We start from the raw sequence: 21,765 nt of genomic DNA, 5'->3' as shown, positions 1-21,765 counted from the left end.
GTGTCATGTCTGGGGTCTTTACTTCCCTTCCCTGATTGTTTCACCTGCTCTGATTACCTGACTCCACCCTGATGTGTTCCACCTGTGTCCACCTGTCCTCTCTCCCTCTTGTGTGTTTAAACCCTGTGTTTTCCCCTGTTTGTTTGTCAGTTTGTGTTCTACACTCGTGTGTTCACTTACCAGCGTTTTGGCTCCTGTCAGTCTGTCTGCCCGTTGTGACCCGTTTCGTCTTTCGACCACCGATTCTGCCCGTTCCTGTTTTGCCTGCTCATCCTTGACCTGGTTCGTGTACCCGACTCTGATTCCGCCTTCTCCCTTTGGTACCTCAGCCTCCACCGATTACCTGTGTGTCGACCCTGCGCCTGGATTACTGACCGTGAGTTTTTGCCTGTCCCTCATGTTCCGTTGCCTTCTGGTCTGCTCTCCTGTGTCTGACCTGGCCTGTTTTTTGACCTCCCTTTGCTTATTCCTAGTCGGGGTTCCGTTGGGTTTTTCCCGGCCCGGCCACGCTGGTCGCCAGCTGATCCCTCCCACGGCCCAGACGTCAAGCCCCGGACACGGCGGCTCCGCAGATTCACTAATTAATCTGTTGTCATTTCCCTTAAGAGTTCAATAAACACACTCTACTTCACGTCTGTCTATTGGTCTTGCATTTGGGTTCAGCCTCTGTACTACATACATCACACGCTCATGTGTGAACGATCTACGGTCCTGAGGTGACTCCCATGTACAGAAGACATGACGTCATATGCAGCACACTGTGTTTACAAACATCCGTTGCTTTTCAATGTTGAAAAAGTTGGATGAAATGTGACATGATTGTTCACACTTAAGTTGTACTGAAAAACCTCATGTGTACTCAATTTAGGACCACGTATGAAAGTAGCCTAGATCTGACTTGAAAAAAATCAGCTTTGCGCTGGTAAGACTGTCATAAACAATCATTTATAGGGTCTCATATGGGCAAAAAGGCAGATTTGGGCCAGTTTTACCTGCAGTGTAAACATAGCCTACATGAGGGTAAAACATGTAGCCCCTACCCACCAGACGCAAATTCTGAAACCCTCATTTAATTTAAAAACATTCCCTACCATGTTTTTTTTTTTTTCTCCTTACTAATTAATATTAATGAATAGACAGGTCGGTATAAATATCTGTGATTCAGTGACAAAGTGTCTGGTGTTTTAACTGCCTATCATCTTGTCAGCCAGACGTTATTTGTGATCTATCATCACACATTCTATTCCACAGATAAAACAGTCAGATGTTAATGATCATGTTTCCTGTTCTTTTAGATGTGCACATGCTCCTTTGCTCCAGCTTCCTTTTGGTGCCAGGTTAATAGAGAAAAAACCTGTCATACATAAACAATCATATTCAATAAAATCCTTATTACATCCCAAATACCAGTGTAACAAACTATATAGAGAGAATAAAAAAGTAAAACATTGGGTTAAAACATCATTATTTTCAATAGAAATTACATTAAGCAAAGCACCTGTACAGTTGATCTGCATTCACATCACTGCATTTTATAACATCCTTTCCAAAAAAACATTTCATTCATCATTGGAAGTCGATAAAAATGAGTCATTGTGATGTCAAGTGAAATGTGTTCTATTCATAGAAGTAATTTCAGTACACAAAGCACTGCAGTAACATAAGATCCTGCAGTTCATGACTGAAAGCAGTATAGTTACAACCTTCCTTGGAAATGTGTGTGTTTTGCACATACAGTCAGGATTGCACCATGTGTTATTTTAAGGTAGGGTAATAAATGGCTGTATAAGGAGGAGGAGAGTCCTCAAAGTGAGACTCTGCTGATGGTAGTGGTTGTTGTTGTGGTTCAGGACCCCATTGTGGTAGGTCTGGGTTCCCAAAAGCTTCAAATCCAAATCCTGCAGCAGCAGCAGGTGGTGCCTCATCAGGAAACAGAGGAGCCTCTAAGATGACTAACGGGAATTTGGTCTCTGGGTCTGAAGCATATTTGACATCCAAGTAGACCTGTGAGAAGTACAACAGAAAATTGTTTTACAACATTAAAGTTAATGATTCTTTCATTTCTTTCTGTTAAACAGTTAAATTTGGTGAACTAGCGACACATCCAGGGTGTACCCCGCCTTCACCCGTTGGCAGTAATACCACAGATTTTATGTTATTTGTTCAATTTATAATGGTTACTGAGTTAAGCAAACAGCATTTCATTCTACCATCTTTACATTGATATCGTGTTACCTTTAGGTTTCTAGGGATCTATGTACAGCCTTTTGCAAGACTGACTCCTTTGGCAAACATCTTAAACAATTAAAAGGGGATGGGTTTCAGAGTAAGATGCAGACAAACCTATATTCAGGAGGCAGGAGACTATTAGAGCATCCATGATAAACTGTGCAAAATATTTGTGTGTGATGTCATTCACAAATTGATAAAGTCTATCTGTAGTGTTGAACAGTGTCAGTCAATCCAACAGGAACTCTATACAAAGTTAAATAAGCTATGTATGTTTATGTGAAAATTAACTTGAGCTTAAAAAAACTTTAAATGTATATTAGCACTATAGTAGCTGTTTTAATAATCCACTTGTCTGCTGGTCAGTAATATGCTTACCCTTAGCCTGTGCTCTGCCTTGATGATATCACAGTTGAGAATGGACGGCTCTAAATGACGGGGAATGACAAGGATCTGTGTGACCTTTTCACTGGTAGAGGGAGGAACGGGCTTCCCAACCTCTTTGACGAGCTTTTCTGTACAAAGTCTCCTCTTCGCACCTGCAAAATAGCTGTGCTTTCTGTATATACAGTACTTGGGCTTGATTTCACGTGAACAGTTGTTCTGAATGAAGGCCGAAACCTTTAAATCCTCTCCTGCAAAATAATCCAGTGATAAGAAGAGGAGAGGAGAGATCTTTATTGTCACTGTAACAGGAACGATGAAAATTTGTTTAGCAGCTCAGTTCTGCAAAGAAAAATAAGAAAATCCTTGGTTCAACACCGGTGTCAGTATCTTATTGAGAGCTCTCACCTTGATAGAAACCCATTCTTTCAATATTCACTCCCATGGCTACTGTTCCTGAATTCAAAAACTTCAGTTTTTTTTCTGTGGACTCCTGCTGTGGAACCTAAAAGAAAGCATGAAAATACATGAATGTAATACACTGTAGTAATATTTTGAAATACTCAAAAGTTTGGGTTTTAATGTCTATGTTTATATTCAGAATTTGAAAAGTAGTGTGTGAACAGCATATTCTACTTGGATACGATGAATTTTCCAATTAAGACATGTAGAATATGCCAGTACTATTCCAGTTTTATGATGAATCTTTGAACATGTACAACACAACTAGGAAATGGCTCCAATTTTAGTGTTTTACTGAACTTTCCAACACACTGCCCCCATTTACAGTCAGCTGGGTAAAGAAAAAGATCCTCTCTGGTAGAGACGGATCCTCCAAACAAAAGTCCAGAGGCAGAAACACACCCACTGTCTGTAACCATGGTGACAGGGGATATCAATAGGTTTCAGACTATGAAAAGTCAAAGGAACAAAAGAGAGCGGCTGAGTTCATACAGTGGAGGGTCTGTCACCAGTGGAAAACCACAGGAACATTAGTGGAATATTCATGTTCATATTCATTAGCCATGTAAACTGCCTATTAGGCTTTTTATTTCAGAATAAGGACAAAAACTGCAATATTTTGTAAATGTAGTCACTAGTTGCTTTTCCATTGACCCTCAAATTGCGCAAATATAACTTGAGCATTAAAATGTACTTAATGGTAAAACGACAATTTTGCCAAAAGTCTCATTTTTCGATTAAAAGTTTTTGCGCTAGCAAGAGGTGGTTTTTCGGGCGTAGCGCAAATGGCATATCACGCAAAACTGCAATAGGAAGACCTTTTTTCGCAACTAGAGTCAGGTGAATTAAAAAAACAGACGTTGACGTATGTTACAACAAGTGAAGAAGAAACATGACAGTATGTGTGGACACACCAGGAAACCCAATCATTATTTAATTTAGTACGAGATAGAGGGGTAATATATAATAATAATGAATATATCTGTAAATCAACACCACCATATTTACATTTGTCATCATGTTTAGGGAATGACTTCTCATGTCATCTCGCGATAATAAATAAATCATCGCATTTGTGATTTAATGGAAAAACCGACATTATGCACTTTTGTTTTTGACATTTTGTGAATATCGGTAAAGTTTTGCGCAGATGTCCAAAGGAAAAGCGACCATAGTTGTCTTGAAACGAGATGGCATTTCCAGTGGTCTGTCAAATATCTTTAACGTGGAAGTACTGAACCATTTGTTCTTCTCCTTCTATTCTACTCCTACTTCTTCCGTCTATTGTTTTGCAGGTTCCTGGTAGGAAGGAGTTTATGAGTGCAACAGGGATCCACTGACTGGGCTCAGTAGTGTCTGAAGTGTAACCTGAGCCTCATTCAGAGCCACCTCTACTCACTGTATGATTCTGAAGGGTGCTAGACCATTGTCAAGAGGCTGAGAGGAGGAGATGTGGATGTGAACATCTTCTGAACAACAGCACTTCCCCATTAGCACTAAACTCAAATGTAAATATCGTTTCTATAAACTTGTCTGGAGTGAATAATCCAGGCTGCATTGCTTGTCATGGACACTGTAGGCTACATTAAGATGGAATAAACAAAGAAGAAGTAGAGCTTTCTGTTGGAGTCTTTTATTTAAAATGGCTGTCTTTTTCCCAGGATTGTTTTCACACTTCTTGGTGTTTCTTCCGGGTTTAGCTCTTTTGAAAATGTTTTGTCTCTCATCCAAGACTCTTCTTCAGTTCTAATAACTGGTGGGGGAAACTGGATTTATAAACCTGCAGGGGGAGTGGTCTGTGTAGGTGTTAATCCCAATTTAAGTGTTAGGGTCATAAGTGGGGGGTGTCCCTGGTGTAGTCCTTAGTGGGTATTGTGTGTCAGTTTCAGGGTCATTGGCCAGAGGGTTGGGTCACCGTCCAAATCCTTCAGAATGGGTTTGTTTGGTTTCTGGTGAGTCCAGGTGTGGAAGGTTGTTGGTTGAACACTGTTTGGGAATGTTATTTAAAATGGTGTTAGAATTACAGTTGAACCGAGAAGAACTCCCAAGAAGAATGATGACCTGTGCAAATGAGAACCTATGCAGATTGTTTTCATACTTTTTTCAGAATATCTAAAAAGACACAACAAATTATTTAAATGTTCAATACATTGCAATTTAAAGAAGTGATATTTTGCTTTTTCGGAATTATGCATTTTAAAACATTTCACTGTGGTCTACGTAAACTGTAAATGCTATGCTTGGTTCTTCATTAATACAACTCCACAGGTCCATCTTCAACCCTATTTCTGAGTAATGACACGAGAAAGGTCGTTTTGAGCTCTGGCCCTTTAAATGCAAATAGGCCACTTCATGCCCCACCCCCTCAAGGGTGTTGACTGTGTTGCTCAACCAAAAACTGAACATTTTAGGTAAACGGCTTGAAGTTTGGACATATTTTCAGTACTAACTACAACCGCTGTTGCTGACAAACAATTATAGCATACTTGGAGAAATATTCGTCAGAAGTCTTGACATTATATGTGCAAATGTCGTGACATAACTAGTTATAAAACGTAACAAATTAAACAGGAATTGAAACGGTTGTAGAAATCCACTCAATTTTTGCCAAAATGAATATAAAGATAGCTTTGCAGCACCTGGAGGGTTCAAATTCAAACTTTTGGAACTATTAGGGTGCAAAACCACAAATAAATGTACCAAAGACTGATAAAAGTGAGTTTAGCAAAATATGACCCCTTTAAAAGAAAAAGTAGAAAACGTAGTTTCTATTCCCTACATGCACATTTACTCATTTATGAAAAACTGTAAAAATCTCCTCCAGTGAGTGACATTTTATTTCACTATTATTATTATTACCTCCGCCAAGGAACAGCAGAGGTAATGTTTTCATTGGGGTTTTTCTGTTTGCTTGTCTGTTAGCAAGATAACTCAAAAAGTTATGGAAGGATTTTGATGAAATTTTCAGGAAATGTTGATAAGCTGATAATGGCACAAGTAACAAATGATGAAATTTTAGTGGTGATGGGAGGGGGGAGGCTGATCTGCCATGATGGAGGTCTGCACTCTCCGAGTACTTTTCTAGTTATTATTATTATTATTATTATTATTACCTCTTTTATGTCAATAACCTCTTCATCATCCTGCCGTCAGTCTGCGCTTACTTTTCACTGTTCTGTGTTTTTGTTTGTTTATGTTTCAGAGTCTCTCACAATTTTTTCCTTGACTAATGACCAGTCACTTTGTTTTTTTGGTGCCACAGGGCAACAGTTTCCTCATTACTGCCTCATTTGTCCTTGTAACTCAACTGGTCTGACTGAAAACGAGACTTCCGCACCACCTCACTCTGTTTACCGGCTGCAGAAAGTCGACTCTGTGATTAAAGGTTTTGGTTGATCGGAAAGGGGGTTGATGGTTTTTAATTCCCAATCAGTATTGAGATTCCATCAGATGTGACTCCGCTGGTATAATCCGACAGCTGCCCCAACACGACAGCTGCCCCAACCGAGATATTTTGGCTTCACTTTACAACAGCACAGTGTAACAGGATCAGGTCGTGTATATTTAGATTTAGTCTTTTTGACTTGGACAGAGAGAAGAAGGAAGGCATGCATTCAAATTCTGTTTCTACCCATCACTTCTGCCTCCCACAAACCCACAGATTTGTATTATCCTTTGAGAATGAAAGGAATGACTAAAGGAGAACCTGCACATACCATCAGCTGTGGGATGTCGGTCATGTTCGGTTGTGCCACAAAGTTGATCTGGGTTGTATCTTTCTTGTCAACCCTCATGGCTCTGCTCAGTCTGGTTTCCAGCAAGTACATAATTTTACCAATTTCACCTAGCCCTACGAACGAAGATGGCATATTCCTGATGAATAAAAAAAAAAATGAAGAAACAGCTTAGGCCATTTGTATGCATAGTTCGTAAAAGCTAAATCATTTAACATATCACATACTAAATCTTTAAGTGAGATTTTAAAGATTACAAACAAGTGGAGTACCATAATTTCCAGACTATACACCAATACTTTTTTCACAGGCTTTGAACACTGCGTCTTAAACAATGATGCAGCTAGTTTATGTTTTACGGGCTAACGAGCTTCATGCCGTCAGTACATTTAGGCTCATCACACCGGACCAATGAAATTACCAAACAGGTCACAGTGAGCCAATGAAACCCTTCGATTCACTGTAAATCAAACGTACTCACAGCGTGGAGCAGTGTCAAAAAATTCACGATCACCAACGGGTTTCAAAAGGCTGGACTGCTGCGTGATGAAGAGGACAGTACAAGCTCAAGATGAAAGTGACCTTGAAAGTGACCTTGAGAGCGACAACGAAAGAGAGACTGAGAAAGTGTGTGACGAAGTAATTCTGAGGCTGTTCAATTCTGACACTGAAGAAGACGACTTTAGTGGTTTTGGTGTGCAGGAGGAAGATGAAGATAGCGATTAATGGCTTTTCTGGTAGTCTACTGTATTTTTTATTTTGTAACCAGCCGTGTTACAGGCGCTGTTCGGACAAAAGCATTTATTTAATTAAAAGTTAAAAAACTCTTTCTGTGTAACATCTTATGTGTAAATACCTCATGTTACAATGTGGACACCTGAGCCTTATAAACAAGTGCGGCCTATACAGGGTGTATCAAAAAAAAACTATACATTTTGAAAAATTACCCCCAGTTCCGCATTTGGTAATTTTGGGAATTTTATTTTATGGATGTCGGTAGGTAGGTGATTGGTGGATATTTGTCCTCATTTACAGACCCAGGTTTTCATGCATGAGTGAGCAGGGGCAAATTGCGCAATCCAAGTTAAACTGGTTTGCACGAAGTAGCGGTGGGATTTAAATTCAATCATAGGTCATGGGAGGGGACAATGGGCCTCCATCTTGTTTTCCACAAAATTGCCAGATTACAGCATTTACACTTTGGCCACCATGTCAATTTCATTTCTTTACTCATGGCAGCTGTTCCTGCCTCTGGCAGTTTTGTAGAAAACAAGATGGATGCCCATTGTCCCCTCCCATGACCTTTGATTGGATTTAAATCCCACCGCTACTTTGTGCAAACCAGTTTTAACTTGGATTGCGTAATTTGCCCCTGCTCACTCATGCATGAAAACCTGGGTCTGTAAATTTGGACAAATATCCACCAATCCCCTACCTACTGACATCCATGAAAGGAAATTCCAAAAATTATCAAATGCGGAACTGGGGGTAATTTTTCAAAATGTATAGTTTTTTTGATACACACTATATATGTACAATTTTTTTTTCTTTGTAAATCCAGTGGGTGTGGCTTATATTAAGGTGTGCTCAATAGTCCGGAAATTACGGTATTTTAACCATCTGACACTGAGCCCATTTACATACACACTAAAACTCAGATAATTATCAGATTTCTGGAGTTATCAGATTATTCAAGTGATCATATAAACAGCATCACGTGATATGCTCTATTAGATCACGGCAGTAATCTGATTATGAGAAATCGGGTGAACATGCCTTCATTCTGATGTCTTCATGCATGTATAATCGGATTTATTTTGTTCTTTTACACCTGTGTGTAAAAAAAAAAAGTAGAAAACAAAAGTCAGTAATCTGAAGTTAGAGTCTACCATCACTACATAAGTACATACTCTGAAAGAAACTGAAACACAACAAGGGTTTTTCAATTATCGTATTTCTAAAGTGCATGTAAACACATCAGATCTGATCATTTCAATTATCTGATCACTCCCAGTTGTAAACAGGCTCAGTGATCACCACATGTCCAATGTTCAGAGATAATTACTTACCCTACTGGGATCCTACAGGAGAATGGGTAGACATGGACTCCAGGGGCGACAACACTGCTGTCTGAAAAGCAACCACACTTACTATTCACTTAAAATCAGATGTTCAGAGCACTTGTTGTATCTAAACCCTTTCCAAGCTTCCACTGGTCTGCTCACAGAGTCATTTGATGCTGACCACATCTGCTGTGAAACCTCAGGAACAAAAGCTTGGAAACCACTGAAGAACCATTAGTTTGTCATTTACACTTGAAAAAACATTTCCACAAATCCAGTGGGTCAACACTACATTTGCAGCCTTTTGTTAATAGCTTTTTGGATTGATTATAGCTTGTGACTGATCAATAATATCTATACCACTTATCCACTAAACAAGGTGGACAGTGACGTTAATGTTTAGGAATGCAAGTTCATCCATTATGTGTATTATATTCTTCTGTCATCAAAAACTGCAATAACACTATGTAAGAATGGAGTTCATTAATTCGATGCTGCCTGTTGAGCATCACATCAGACTACTTACATGTGTCACCAGCGATATTCACCAAGAGGCCTTTATAGGCAGTACCTATGGAAAAACATAGTGAATTAACATGGATTAATATTTGTTGCACTATTTTCAGAATAAATACATGCAGACTGCATTCTGGGTAAAGGTTAGGCTCTAATTGTGATAACAGACTCCCTCCACAGTGTTCATGAAGTCATAAACATATTGCTTGTGCCAATATAGACATGCTATGTATCATTAGAAGGCTGAGATTCTCCATATTTTCAGTATTTTATGGAAATCATGAGCACTAATGAACAATTCATCATAAAGTTAAGAAGTGTGTCGAGGACTATTCATGTTGTTTTAGTCCAAGGTACATTTCCTCATGTACATCATCATGTTGAAATTGATTATAATTTAGTTATAGATTCATTAATTTATATAGATATATTTGAAGTAGCATTGTCATAGTATTAACATCTGCACTGTGAAGTAGAGACTCAAATCAAATCAACATAGATATAATTCAGTGCCATTTCAACAATATTTAATTTCAGTACAACTCTGGTTTAATAATCATCAGATTTTAAAATGTCTTACATCATAAAAACTTCTAAAACCACCATGGTAACATTAAAAACATCTGACTGAAACATAAGCATTTTAACAAACACAGTTAAGATAAGATAAGATAAGATAAGATAAGATAAGATAAGATAAGATAAGATAAGATAAGGTAAGATAAGATAAGATAAGATAAGATAAGATAAGATAAGATAAGATAAGATAAGATAAGATAAGATAAGACTTTAATTATCCTACCATGAGGAAATTTCACAGTTAACGAGTCAAAAAATGAAATATAAATAAGAAATGTGGTATTTATATAAAGATCTCTAGAAATAATTAGAATTAAAAATTAAGTAGAATTTACATATTTAACAAAAATATATTATAAGCAGCCTTTTGTAGAACCTCGAATGAGGGCGCAAAGGAACAAACAAGGAGTAAAAACTGCATTCCTCCACCATGCAGACCCTCCTGTAGACCCACCCACTCCAACCCCCCAAGTTAAACCCCGTCCCGTAAAAATATTTTAACCACTTGTACTTGCTCCGAAACTAACTCATTCCAGCTTCGGCTAATGCTCTAAGGTAGTAGTTATTGCATCATACTGTAGAGAGATGATCGTTGAGGCATGTTCCTTATCAGATCATGGTGATGTTCTACACATGTATGCCTCAGGTGAAACTCTGTTTGTTTATTTGTCCAATGAAACAAAAGTCAAAATACAATATATTGTGCAGATGAGACAAAAATACCCCCAAGAGGATTATAAAATGGCCTCATACAAGCAGAGCTGGCCCACACTATAAGCCAGGCATGTCCAAAGTCCGGCCCGGGGGCCAATCACGGCCCGCGGTCAGATTTTATACGGCCCACAGCTTGGGTTTTATATTATATTATTTATGGCCCGTTTGGACTGTTGAACCGAGTACATGAATCATAAAAGGTTCAAAATGCAGTTTCTCCTTTCACCTCATGGTGGCAGCACCACTAACTCTATCTGGCTCTGTGACTTTGCCGTGAACCTTTTTCGCTAATTTCTAACCATGGCGCCTGTAAATAAAAAAAACGAAAGTTGACAGTGAGGGCTGCCGCTTCCAGGAGAGATGGGAATTACAATTTTTTTTCACTGAAAATCGAGGTGATTGTGTTTGCCTAATTTGTCAAGAGACTGTTGTCTTGTTTAAGGAATTCAATGTAAAGAGACACGAGCAGACAAAACATGCTAACGCATATGACAAGCTAGCAGGGAGTGAGCGTTCCGAAAAAGTGAAGCAAATTCAAGCTGCTTTAAACTCACAACAGTGACTCTTCATGTGAACCTGGGAGTTCAATGAATACGCCACCAAGGCAGGCTACCAAGTTGCCAGGTTAGTTGCCTGTAACTGCTGGTGTTCTGTACTTGTAGATGTGACACAAAATATTACTTTCTGAATGATTTTGTGAAAGACAAGAGTAAGAGTCATATGTTTTCATCTGAAATGTTAACAGACTTTGCATTACTGAGTAATATATGAGTAATGATTACTCATATAAGTCATGTTTAAAATGAATGTGGGGTTAAGATTTTTATCAACTTGGAAGTTTAAGATACTCTATACAGTTTGCTCTATGTTATCTGACTCCAGATGTGAAAGGAAGGCAGAACTGTTTTGTTTTGTTTTTTTAATTTGTTCACACCTGAGTGGCTTAGATTTGGTTACATTGCCATTTAAAAAAAATGATATTGTGACAATGAAAATAAAATTGTTGTAGAACAGCGCATTTATATGTAATTTTTACTGTTTAAAAAATGTCTGAAGGGACCGCTGGCCCCTGGCAATGTCCACATTATCAGATCTGGCCCTCTTGAAAAAAAGTTTGGACACCCCTGCTATAAGCCAACTAAAGCGACTGCTCAGGGCCCCGCAGCCACCAGGGGGCCCCAAACTTATGTATCATGTCATTTGATTTGTTGATGATCTGGCAACCTCAGACTGTTTCTACTACAGGTATAGCACCAAACAATGAAAATAGTAATTGTAAAGAAAACCTGGCAACCCACGATGAAGCGATTAGTCAGTTTATTGGAGCAAGTGGCTTGACAATATCAAAACGACTGTACCTGTCGGGCGCTGAAAAAACGCAAAAAGAAACAGCTTCACAAAGAAAAGAAAACTCTCTCAAGGTAATGTAAAAGAATTGTTTCCATGAGCACATCTTGACAGCAAATGTTTAAAGGTAACTAGTAGGCCTGTAACGGTACACGTACCAAACCGAACCGTTTCGGTACACACCTGTTCGGTTCGGTACACAGCTGTACCAAAACGGCACAGTAGGATGAGAAAAAGACAAAGGAACGAAAGACGTCATTCGATGTGGAACTTTAAATCCACGCAAGTTTCACAGGGACATATGGAAGGACACACACACTGACCCAAAATATGAAATAGCAGCTGATATAAGCTTAAAAAAACCCAACAAATATGATGTGAACCTGGAAGGAAGAGACTGAAGACCCTCCACCATCATTACAGTCCAGTTTGGATCAGTTCAGGTCTCGGTGAAAGACAACAACAAGGAAAGAGACGTTAATAAGACGGACATTGTTTGGCCCCTATGAACTACGGTAGTTCTAAAACACTTACACTAGCTCTGTCTGTCTGTCTATCATGCATGCTGTATAATAGAGGAATAAATAGAACGTTGACAGTATGTAAAGTTTCACTTTTGTTTCACGACAGCGTTCGTTACGTTAGTTATGGACCGCACCCCCAGGTACCGTATGTAACTGCGAGCCCCCCCTACCCCCTGGCTCCGACAAAAAAAAAAAAAAAAAAAAAATCCCCTGTGCACACAGGCACACAACACAGTTTGTTCTCTGTCCTAAAATAAATAATTTGGTTCATTGTGTTGTCAATGTTTCTCTTCAGTTTATTTAAACAAAATACCAGTTTGTCCTCTTGTTAATGTTGCACTTCATGTGGAATTTTTATGTTATTTTTATGCAGGATGTGAACTGACAGAACTATGATTAGATTTTTCTTGTTTGTTCGAAACTACCTTTCAGGGAAAAGTGCAATACTAATGTTTAAAATACATTTAGTAATATTAATAATTTATTTTATTTTCTATTTGATTTGTAGCAGCAGAATTATATTATTCCTCTTTTTCTATATTCTATTGCCTCCAAAAATTGGGGGGAAAATGTTAAAAAATTCATAAATGCATGAATAGACATTTTGAGTGGTTTTCTTTCTTCCCGTACCTAACCGGAAAAACCGAACTGTGGCTTTGAAAACTGAAAACGTACCGAACCGAAAATTTTGTGTACCGTTACAGGCCTAGTAACTAGGGTTGCCAACAGTCCCATAAAAAATGGAATCGTCCCATAATTAGAAACAAAAATACGCGCCCCGTTTTGAGGTGACAAGGGATGCACTTTGTCCCATATTACCGTGAGAATCAAAAATAGTCTGTAAAATGTCAATGAAATTATTCCCACCCCTTTCCTGCTCTGTGACCAATGACAACACACACACACACACCCAATGACAACACAGAATCTGGTTCATCTTATTGGTCAAGGTTCCTTGCAAAGAAGATACCGGAAGACAAGAGTTGACAACAAACCGGCATGGGCCACAGGTATGTCCTGCATCATGTCCCGCAGTCACCCTGATGGCCATGGGAAAATGTGTGTGGGGGTGGGGGGCATCTCCGCTGAAATCTTGCGCCATCATGCCAGGTAGTGATGCAAAGTCAGAAATGCCTATTTCTTCTAAACCTTTCCTTCCTGTCCTTCGAAGAGAGCAGACGTGTTTTTCTGAGCTCTGCTATCTGCTGCTTTTTTTTTCCTGCCTCCCCAACTCTGCTTGGCCTTGAAGTGTCTCGTCTGACTTACTTTACTTTTGAATCCCTGCTTGTTGAGCTCTCGAACAGCAAATATGGAATTGATCAACTGGTCACTCAGCGCAATTGACACAATTTTTTCATCAAGGAAGAATGGTCCTGGGGAACCCGCCTGCCCTGATGGGACAGCTGCAGCCGGATACACCCGGGATGCTTGGGACAAGTGGAGGGTGGTCTGTCTGTCTGGCTTGTCGGTGGAGGATGTAGAGGACATATACTTATTTGTAATTATGATGGTGGGACACCTTCTGATTGGCTTGGGAATGGTCCTGATCTATCGCAAAATCAGCAAGACAGCAGCATGCAAAGAGACCCTGCTGCTGTCGGTGGAAATTGGGAAGCACTTCGGAGCGGTGAGTGATAATGTGAGGGAATTACAATGGGTGGTGAAGCAGACGGAGGAGAGTGTGTAAGACCTGGCCGGACGGGCTGGGGACTCGTATAAGAAGTTGGATTACATCAAGGGTCAGTCTGCAGAGGGACTGAGGGCAACTGTGGAGGGGCTCCGTCAATCTGCTGGACTAAAAGAGAAGATTGAGGAACTGTGCAGGGGCCTTACTGGTCGAAGATGCTAAGGAATGCTGAGGCCAGGTATAACAAAAATTAAGTTATACTAAATCTATGCAGTAATCAAGTTTCCCCCTGCGGTCCAAATTATTTCCCCTGAGAACTGAGGGAGCAGCGCACTCTTTACGTCCCCCTGCAGTCAAAATATCTCCCATGGTCAAGACACCAGTGGACTGAACTGATAAAGACTGAAGGACTAACTGTATGGACAGAGCGAACCCACTGGAGTCTCTTATCTTCGCACACACATTCCACAGTTACACAGTTCATGCATCTCCCCTTCCCCCATTCCCCTTTCACGTCTGCTGTCGGCCTAATTGTTCACGCTGTCCCCCAATTCCCTTCAAATCCATGAAAAAATTCCAGCATGTGTCCACGTGTACTGTGTGTAAACTGTATGATGTCTTACACTTGTGCTTTGCATTATCTTCTATACTTTACTGCAATTTCCAAAGAAGTATTTGTGTTGGGCGCTTGCGCACGCAGCGACTGGTAGTGAGTGAAAACTTACTGCAAAGAAATCTATCTACGGGTACAAATAAAGTCAACTTGAACTTGACTGCCTCTCTTCAGGTCCATTTATTTTATTGGATTTCTCTGCAGAATTTATTTAGTTCTACTACATAAATGTCATTGTCTGTACTGTATCTAATGGTACAATAAATTAGATATTAAGGAATATGACATGCTTTTCCCATGAAGCATATAAATAATATTTAGCTTTTATTCTTATAGACCCTATCAAAAGACAAATTCAGGTTCTCAGGAAAAAGGCTGCTTATCAATTAATCGTTAATCGATCGATAAGGTCAACCAACTAATGATTAATGGATTAGTCAACAATTTGCATCCCTAGTTCCTTTCAATTTCAAATTTGTACTGTGGTCTGGTTTAATGTTCTCACATACATTAACATAAGAAGGAAGCTATTGCAGTCACCAAACATTCAGCTTGATGTAGCTGTGAATCTTATTGAAAAAACAAAGTCATCCCTGTTACAGTATAAGGACTCAGGGTTTGCTGAAGCTCAGTTAATAGCAAAGGAAGTGTGTAAGAATATGAATGTGGAGGCAGTCCTTAAGCAAAAAAGACTCAGAAACACCAAGAGGCAACTTGATTATGGAGCCCCAGATGAGACAGTCAGAGATGTATTGAAGAGAATGGAGATATCGTTCTTTAATGTTGTAGTTGATGCTGCTGTCCAATCTTTTGAGGATTGATTTGTGGTATTAATGGATGTGAGGGACAAATTTGGTGTTCTTCACAACTTTACCACGATGGATGAGAAAAAAGTGACAGAGCAAAGTACTGTAATTTCAAGTCTATAAGCTGCTACTTTTTTCCACACACTGTGAACCCGCGGCTCTAAAATGATGCGGCTAATTTATGTTTTCTGGGCTAACGATCGATCCGGCTGACACAGAAGGAAATAGAGCTGCTGCACGTAAGCTTTGCATCAATGAAGCGATGGTGAGACGTTGGACACGGGGTGAGTGCGGCTTATAGTCAGGTGTGGCTTATAGTCCGGAAAGTACGGTAAGTGAGTAAGTTTCTCGGAGGGACTCTAAGTGATGGAGAGGTCACTAACATAGACAAGACCTAGTCACTGAAATCCAAAACCATCCAAAGCTTCTAAAAGAAACAATGAGCACATTTGAGCTTCTCAACTTCCTTCACAAAAGGGTATCACTGGACTTCATCCAAACCTTTGGACTGGACTCAGAATTGCCTGCACATTGCCAGTAACTATGGCATCTGCTGAAAGGAGATCAAATTAATAAAACCTGATCTGAGGTCAACAATAGCACAGGAACGCCTTACTGGCCTGGCAGGTACTAGTGTTAACCACCAGATTGGACACCACATTTCTTACAATGTCATGAATGACTTTGTATCCCAGAACACAAGAAAACAAAAATTCTGAAGCACTGAACCATAAAACAATCTGTTAGATAGTGAGTTTTAGTTTTTGTGTTGGATTAGTGTTAAATATTTTATTATTTTTGGATTTATTTTATCTGCATGTTAATTGTTAAAACCTTGCTTGTAAACTTTTTCATATTTATTTCATAGATATTTTTAATTTAATCTGAATATTTTCATTTTAGGTGTTTGTATACTGTTTCCACTTAATTTTACAGTTGACTGCACTTTAAAAAAATAAAATAAAATAAAACAACATACATTTGTCATGTCATCTTCTATTGCTTATCTGAAACTGGGTCACAGGGGACACAGCTGAAGTATGGGTGTGTCTACCTCCTACCACTTCACACGCTGCAGTGCACCAGCCCATGGTCATTCTGACAGGGGGTGAGTGGATCAGAAACTGGGGACACCCTGACCAGGATACAAACCCCAGCCTCCTGCACCAAAGTCAGTCAATATTGTTTTACTGTCACTGTTAAAATATAACACATTAGTATGCATAGCCAGTGAGCTTTTGACATGAATTACTGTCGTAATTCAGAGTGAAATTATTTTGTGCCCCAACTTGTCTTGCTTAAGGCCCCCACATGACTAGGGCCGGGTCTGCATACAGGTCAGATAATACCTCTACAGGTACTGGATGGTGTATACGAGGGCTGTTCAATAAGTTCATGGCCTCACCCAGAAATACTGGTTGTTATAATACAGGATGTTACATTCTTTCGTGATGGGATAGTGATGCTTGAACATCGATGGACCAAGTGCATTGCTGTAAATGGAGATTATGTTGAAAAATAAAATATAAATTATTAGTCTGTGTTGTTCTGTTCTGGGTGAGGTCATGAACTTATTGAACGGCCCTCGTATCTCTACTGTTTCTACTGATGTTGGAAACTTAGTTCTACTCATGATCTTACAACATATAACTACATGCAGAAGAAATTAAAGACTGCACCATTTATATGTCTAGGAAGAGCTGGGTGACAAGGCCTAAACCTTCTGTCTCTATGTTATGGGTAACTTTTAATCTGTTGTTTTCTTGCTGCATGCAATGAAAACAAAACAGTGAAAGTCCAAGTGAAAATATAAGTATATGTCATGTGTTGCTGCATAAATAGATCATATTCCAAGAAGCAAACAGGTGGCAGTTGCAAAAAAAGTTAAGAAAGAGTTTTAAAAAGAGTTTATTTAGCACCTTCAGCATTTTTTAAAATGATTTATTTCTTTCTCTCCATCTTCCTGTCCTTCTATATTTCTCTCTTTACTTTCCTTCCACATTTCCTTCTTTCTTTCTCTCCTTTCAATCAATGAACGAATCAAATTATGATTAAATTATATAACAATTTATCTCATGACACTTTACATTTAGAGCTGGTCTAAATCAGCCAATTTCCAGAAACCAAACAGATTTTTTCTTTTTTTCGACATTTGGGGAAGTGAACTTTTCCCCCCAACTTTATTAATCAAAATCTGGCCATACATTCTAAAGATTTCCATAGAGAAACACATTTTTTTCCCAGATTAAGCATCAACATCAAACTTATACTGAATAGTTCAAAAATTCATGGGAAGGAAGGCTTCTAGGACCAAAAAAGACTTTGGAAAAAGGGATTCATAAAGTAGATACCAAACTGGAAGAAAATTCCAAGGTACTCTCTTTAAATATTAAAATGCCTTTATTACCATGGCATGGTCATATCTAGACCTAGACCTAGGTCAGTGTTTAAAGAGAGTGCCTTGAAGTTTTCTTCCAGTTTGGTACTACTTATACTGAACAGTATTTGTATAGAACATTAGATAGATACAGTATATACACAAAAATACTAAGAAATTAAAATGAAATAAAATAAATAAAAATAAATGCAGAGATCTAATCAGGAATCAATACATTCAAATTCTCACATACAATCCCGACTTGTTTGGTTCTTTAATATTTCAGTGTTTTTTAAAAGTCTGTTATTTCATTTATATAAATTGAGAACGGTGGGTGGCTCTTCATAAATCTATATCTGTGGATAAACTGCTTAGCAATAATATTTAAAGTGTTGTACATAATTTCCCATTTTTTGTTTTTCATTTTAACTCCAAATTGAATGTCTTGATACTCCAGCTTGGACGACTGAGTGTCCTTTTCAGATGCCCAGTCTTGAAATGTCCTAATGTATGTGTAGTCCAAGGTTATAATAGATTTGGATTTTTCATTATAGTTTAGTTTTATTTAGTTTTGACTTTTTTTCTCTCTAATTCAGTTAGTTTTAATTCATTTTTAGAGCAGGTTTGCTAGTTTTTGTTAGTTTTCATTTTCTTCTAAATGCTTAGTTTTAGTTCTAGTTTTTTCCTCATATCTTTTATCTTGGGCGACACAGTGGTGCAGTGGTTAGCACTCGTGCCTCACAGCAACAAGGTCCTGGGCTTGATTCCAACACCAGTCGACGGGGGGTGGGACCTTCCTGTGTGGAGTTTGCATGTTCTCCCTGTGTCTGCATGGGTTCTCTCCGGGTACTCCAGCTTCTTCCCACCATCCAAAGACATGCACTGATAGGTTAAGTGGATAATCTAAATTGCCCATAGGTGTGAATGTGAGAGTGATTGTTTGTCTCTATATGTTCAGTCCTGCGATGAACTAGCGACTTGTCCAGGGTGTACCCCGCCTTTGCCCCTATGTAGCTGGGATAGGCTCCAAGCGACCCCCATGACCCTAGTGAGGATAAAGCGGGTTCAGAAAATGAATGAATGAATGAATCTTTTATCTTCTTCGCTGTCGTATTCAAATAAATCCAATAAAGGACTCTGCTGCTTTCTCCCAACTTTAGTCTCCATGTTTCCAGGTAGAGTAGGGACGAGAAGACGACTGGAAACCACAAGTGACAAGAAGCAACGGATCGTGAAGTGTCATATGGTGCCGCTGTTGTGCCGAATTCTACTCCCTGCCGAAAACTGCATCACACAGCAGCTGCCGAAAACAGCTCCCCCTTTCTAAGTCAGCCATGAAGAGGACAAAGTGCACCAAATTCACCCAGTCACACCAGAATAGCTCCAAATATGAGCTGCTAAAGTCATTTCACTCCTTTGGTTTCGCAGTCTTATTCTGATTGGAGATGCAGTTTTCAGCAGTATCTGGTGCAGAATTCTGCTCCCTGCCGAAAATTGCATCCCCAGCCACAAGTGATGTAGTTTTCAGCAGTATCTGTTTATTTTGTTATGTATTTTCTGCATTGTGTATCTAAGTTTTAACTTTAGAAAGTTTTATATACCTTACAGTTTGTACATTCTTTAACCCTTTCATGCATAGTGGTCACCACAGTGGACAGCTGTTCAAAGGTGTTCACTTGTATATTCATGGATTTTGTTGTTTAAGTTCCAGATCAGCCAACACAGTGGACACTTATCCATCATCTCATACACTGCAATTCATACCATTACTGTAACATTCCTGTTCTTGATAAACCTGATCTGCAGTAACATGTTAGAGTGTAAAAAAAACTGCTAATTGTTATTACACTCTAATTAACCTTTTTTTGTTTGTTTGTTTGTTTGTTTTGCTTTTTTAAACAAAAAGTTGGGGGTTTTTTTGCATATTATCTCCATGAAGTGAGTAATAACTAGTATTAGAGTGTTAAAATGTGAGAAAACATCAGATTAGCAGCATTAAACATGTTTTTATTTCATAGTTTTCACACAGTATATCAGTAAATGCATGTTTTTTTTTGTCTCTAAAATTAAATGCATGGTGTCCAGGTGAGTGGACATTTTTGTAACTCCATGAAAAATAGGTTCATAAAAAAATGCAGTTGCATTGTTTTTGTTTTGTTTTGTTTTTGTTTTGTTTTGTTTTTTATGCCCAAAGAGGAAAATGAATTACTCGGGGGGAAAAAAGTCTTGATTAAGGTTCTCATAATTCATGCATGAAAGGGTTAATATTAAACAGATAAAAAACAAAACAAAACACAACTGCAATATCTTACTATATTATTAATTACTTAACTGCTACACAGCTATGATAGTGTTAAGACGCTGAATAATTCACAATTAATTCTATACCCTACAGTCAGAAAGGAGAAAAAGTTGTGACGGTGAATTTGGTACACATTGTCCTCTTCATATGGGAAGGGGAGCAGTTTTCGGCAGGGAGTAGAATTCGGCACAACACCGCTAGCTTAAATTGCTCGAGCGAAATAAATCGATTTGGTGTCAATCCGACATTGATAAAGACGAAAACGAGGGGAATTTTAGCCGTAATTTTTATACGTTTTAGTTAGTTTTATAAGCACGCAATACAGTTTCAGTTAGTTATCGTGTTTTTTTTTTCTTCTTTTAATTATAGTTTGTATTTATTTCAGTTAACGAAAATGTTTTTTTCAATTGTAGTTTTCGTCATTTCGGTAGTTTTAGTTAACGATAATAACCTTGGTGCAGTCAAAAAAAAAAACAACAACAAAAAAAAACAAATGTTCTAAAGACTCAATCTGACTGAAACCCAACAGGAGTAAACACTTTCCTTTTCTTTCTTTCTGCCTTTTTTCCTTCCTTTGTTTCTAACTTGTTGGCTCGTGCAGACACAGTTAATAGAAAACACATTCTGTTGAATAAAACTCACTGTTGTCGCCTTTTTCTCCAATGAAGTAGTGTTTGGCGCTGAAGTACTTGTTCTTGGAGTGATAAACCACAGTCCTCTGTCCGTGTCTCTCCGTCCATAACACCTCTGCTTTCCCTTTGAATTTGATAAACAGTGACTTGATGTCACATTGTTTGGCCACCTCCAGCTGCACGCGGCCAGTCAACAGGTCACCGCATCTGAACGTGTTGGTGTCATTTATGGGGTTGTAGGTGACTTTGAGGCTCTTCACTGTGCTCGACATTATTGCAGGAATCCAAAGTGAACTCCAGACAAAAAAAAAAAAAAAAACAGCGTCTGAGTGTGATCTAAGACCACAGCGCGGAAAAAAAAGAAGACCACAGCTTCTACTTCCTTAGTGGGTGTGTCTAAAACCCGCGGGAAGTGGCTCGTGTCACTTTTATAAAACTATACTTTAGTGTTCGTAATGTCCAAATATCGCAATGACAGTACTTTTGATTCTGTTTTCACGATTTATAATAATATTATAAAACTGAGAATAATTCAATGATCCAAAACAGATGCATTTGACATTTAATTTGTCCTAAATGATTTATGACAATTTATTATAATATTATTATCTTCTTCTTTTTGTATTTTCAGGCCTTTTCCTCATGTAGATCACAGTAAATTCAGAGGTTATTGTATCACAGCATAGAAAGATGGAAAAAGTGACATTTTCAGCAAAACAGATCCTGCCAGGGTAATAAATAATTGGATTACTATTATTTTTATTTATTTATTTTTTACTTAAATCCCTTTTCGTAGCACTCATAAGCCAAGAGAGGAGTTCTTTCAGATTACATACAGTTATATTGTGGATGAATG

General features: G+C 38.6%; 1 protein-coding gene across 1 annotated transcript; it reads right to left on the bottom strand.

The window, feature by feature from the left end:
- Window positions 1–360: 360 nt before the first annotated feature.
- Window positions 361–21,216, bottom strand: LOC115426478 (thioredoxin-interacting protein-like). The gene is made up of 7 exons (XM_030144618.1): window positions 20,920–21,216; window positions 9,399–9,443; window positions 8,879–8,939; window positions 6,792–6,948; window positions 3,022–3,118; window positions 2,608–2,864; window positions 361–2,004 (listed from the first exon to the last, which is right to left on the bottom strand). Exons 1-7 carry the CDS (start codon window positions 21,179–21,181, stop codon window positions 1,756–1,758), a joined length of 1,128 nt encoding a protein of 375 aa, XP_030000478.1. The 5' UTR covers window positions 21,182–21,216; the 3' UTR covers window positions 361–1,755.
- Between the last annotated feature and the right edge of the window lie 549 nt (window positions 21,217–21,765).

This window comes from Sphaeramia orbicularis, chromosome 9, assembly GCF_902148855.1.
Source record: "Sphaeramia orbicularis chromosome 9, fSphaOr1.1, whole genome shotgun sequence".
Lineage (NCBI taxonomy): Eukaryota > Metazoa > Chordata > Actinopteri > Kurtiformes > Apogonidae > Sphaeramia > Sphaeramia orbicularis.
This window is presented reverse-complemented; position numbering and strand designations above follow the sequence as displayed.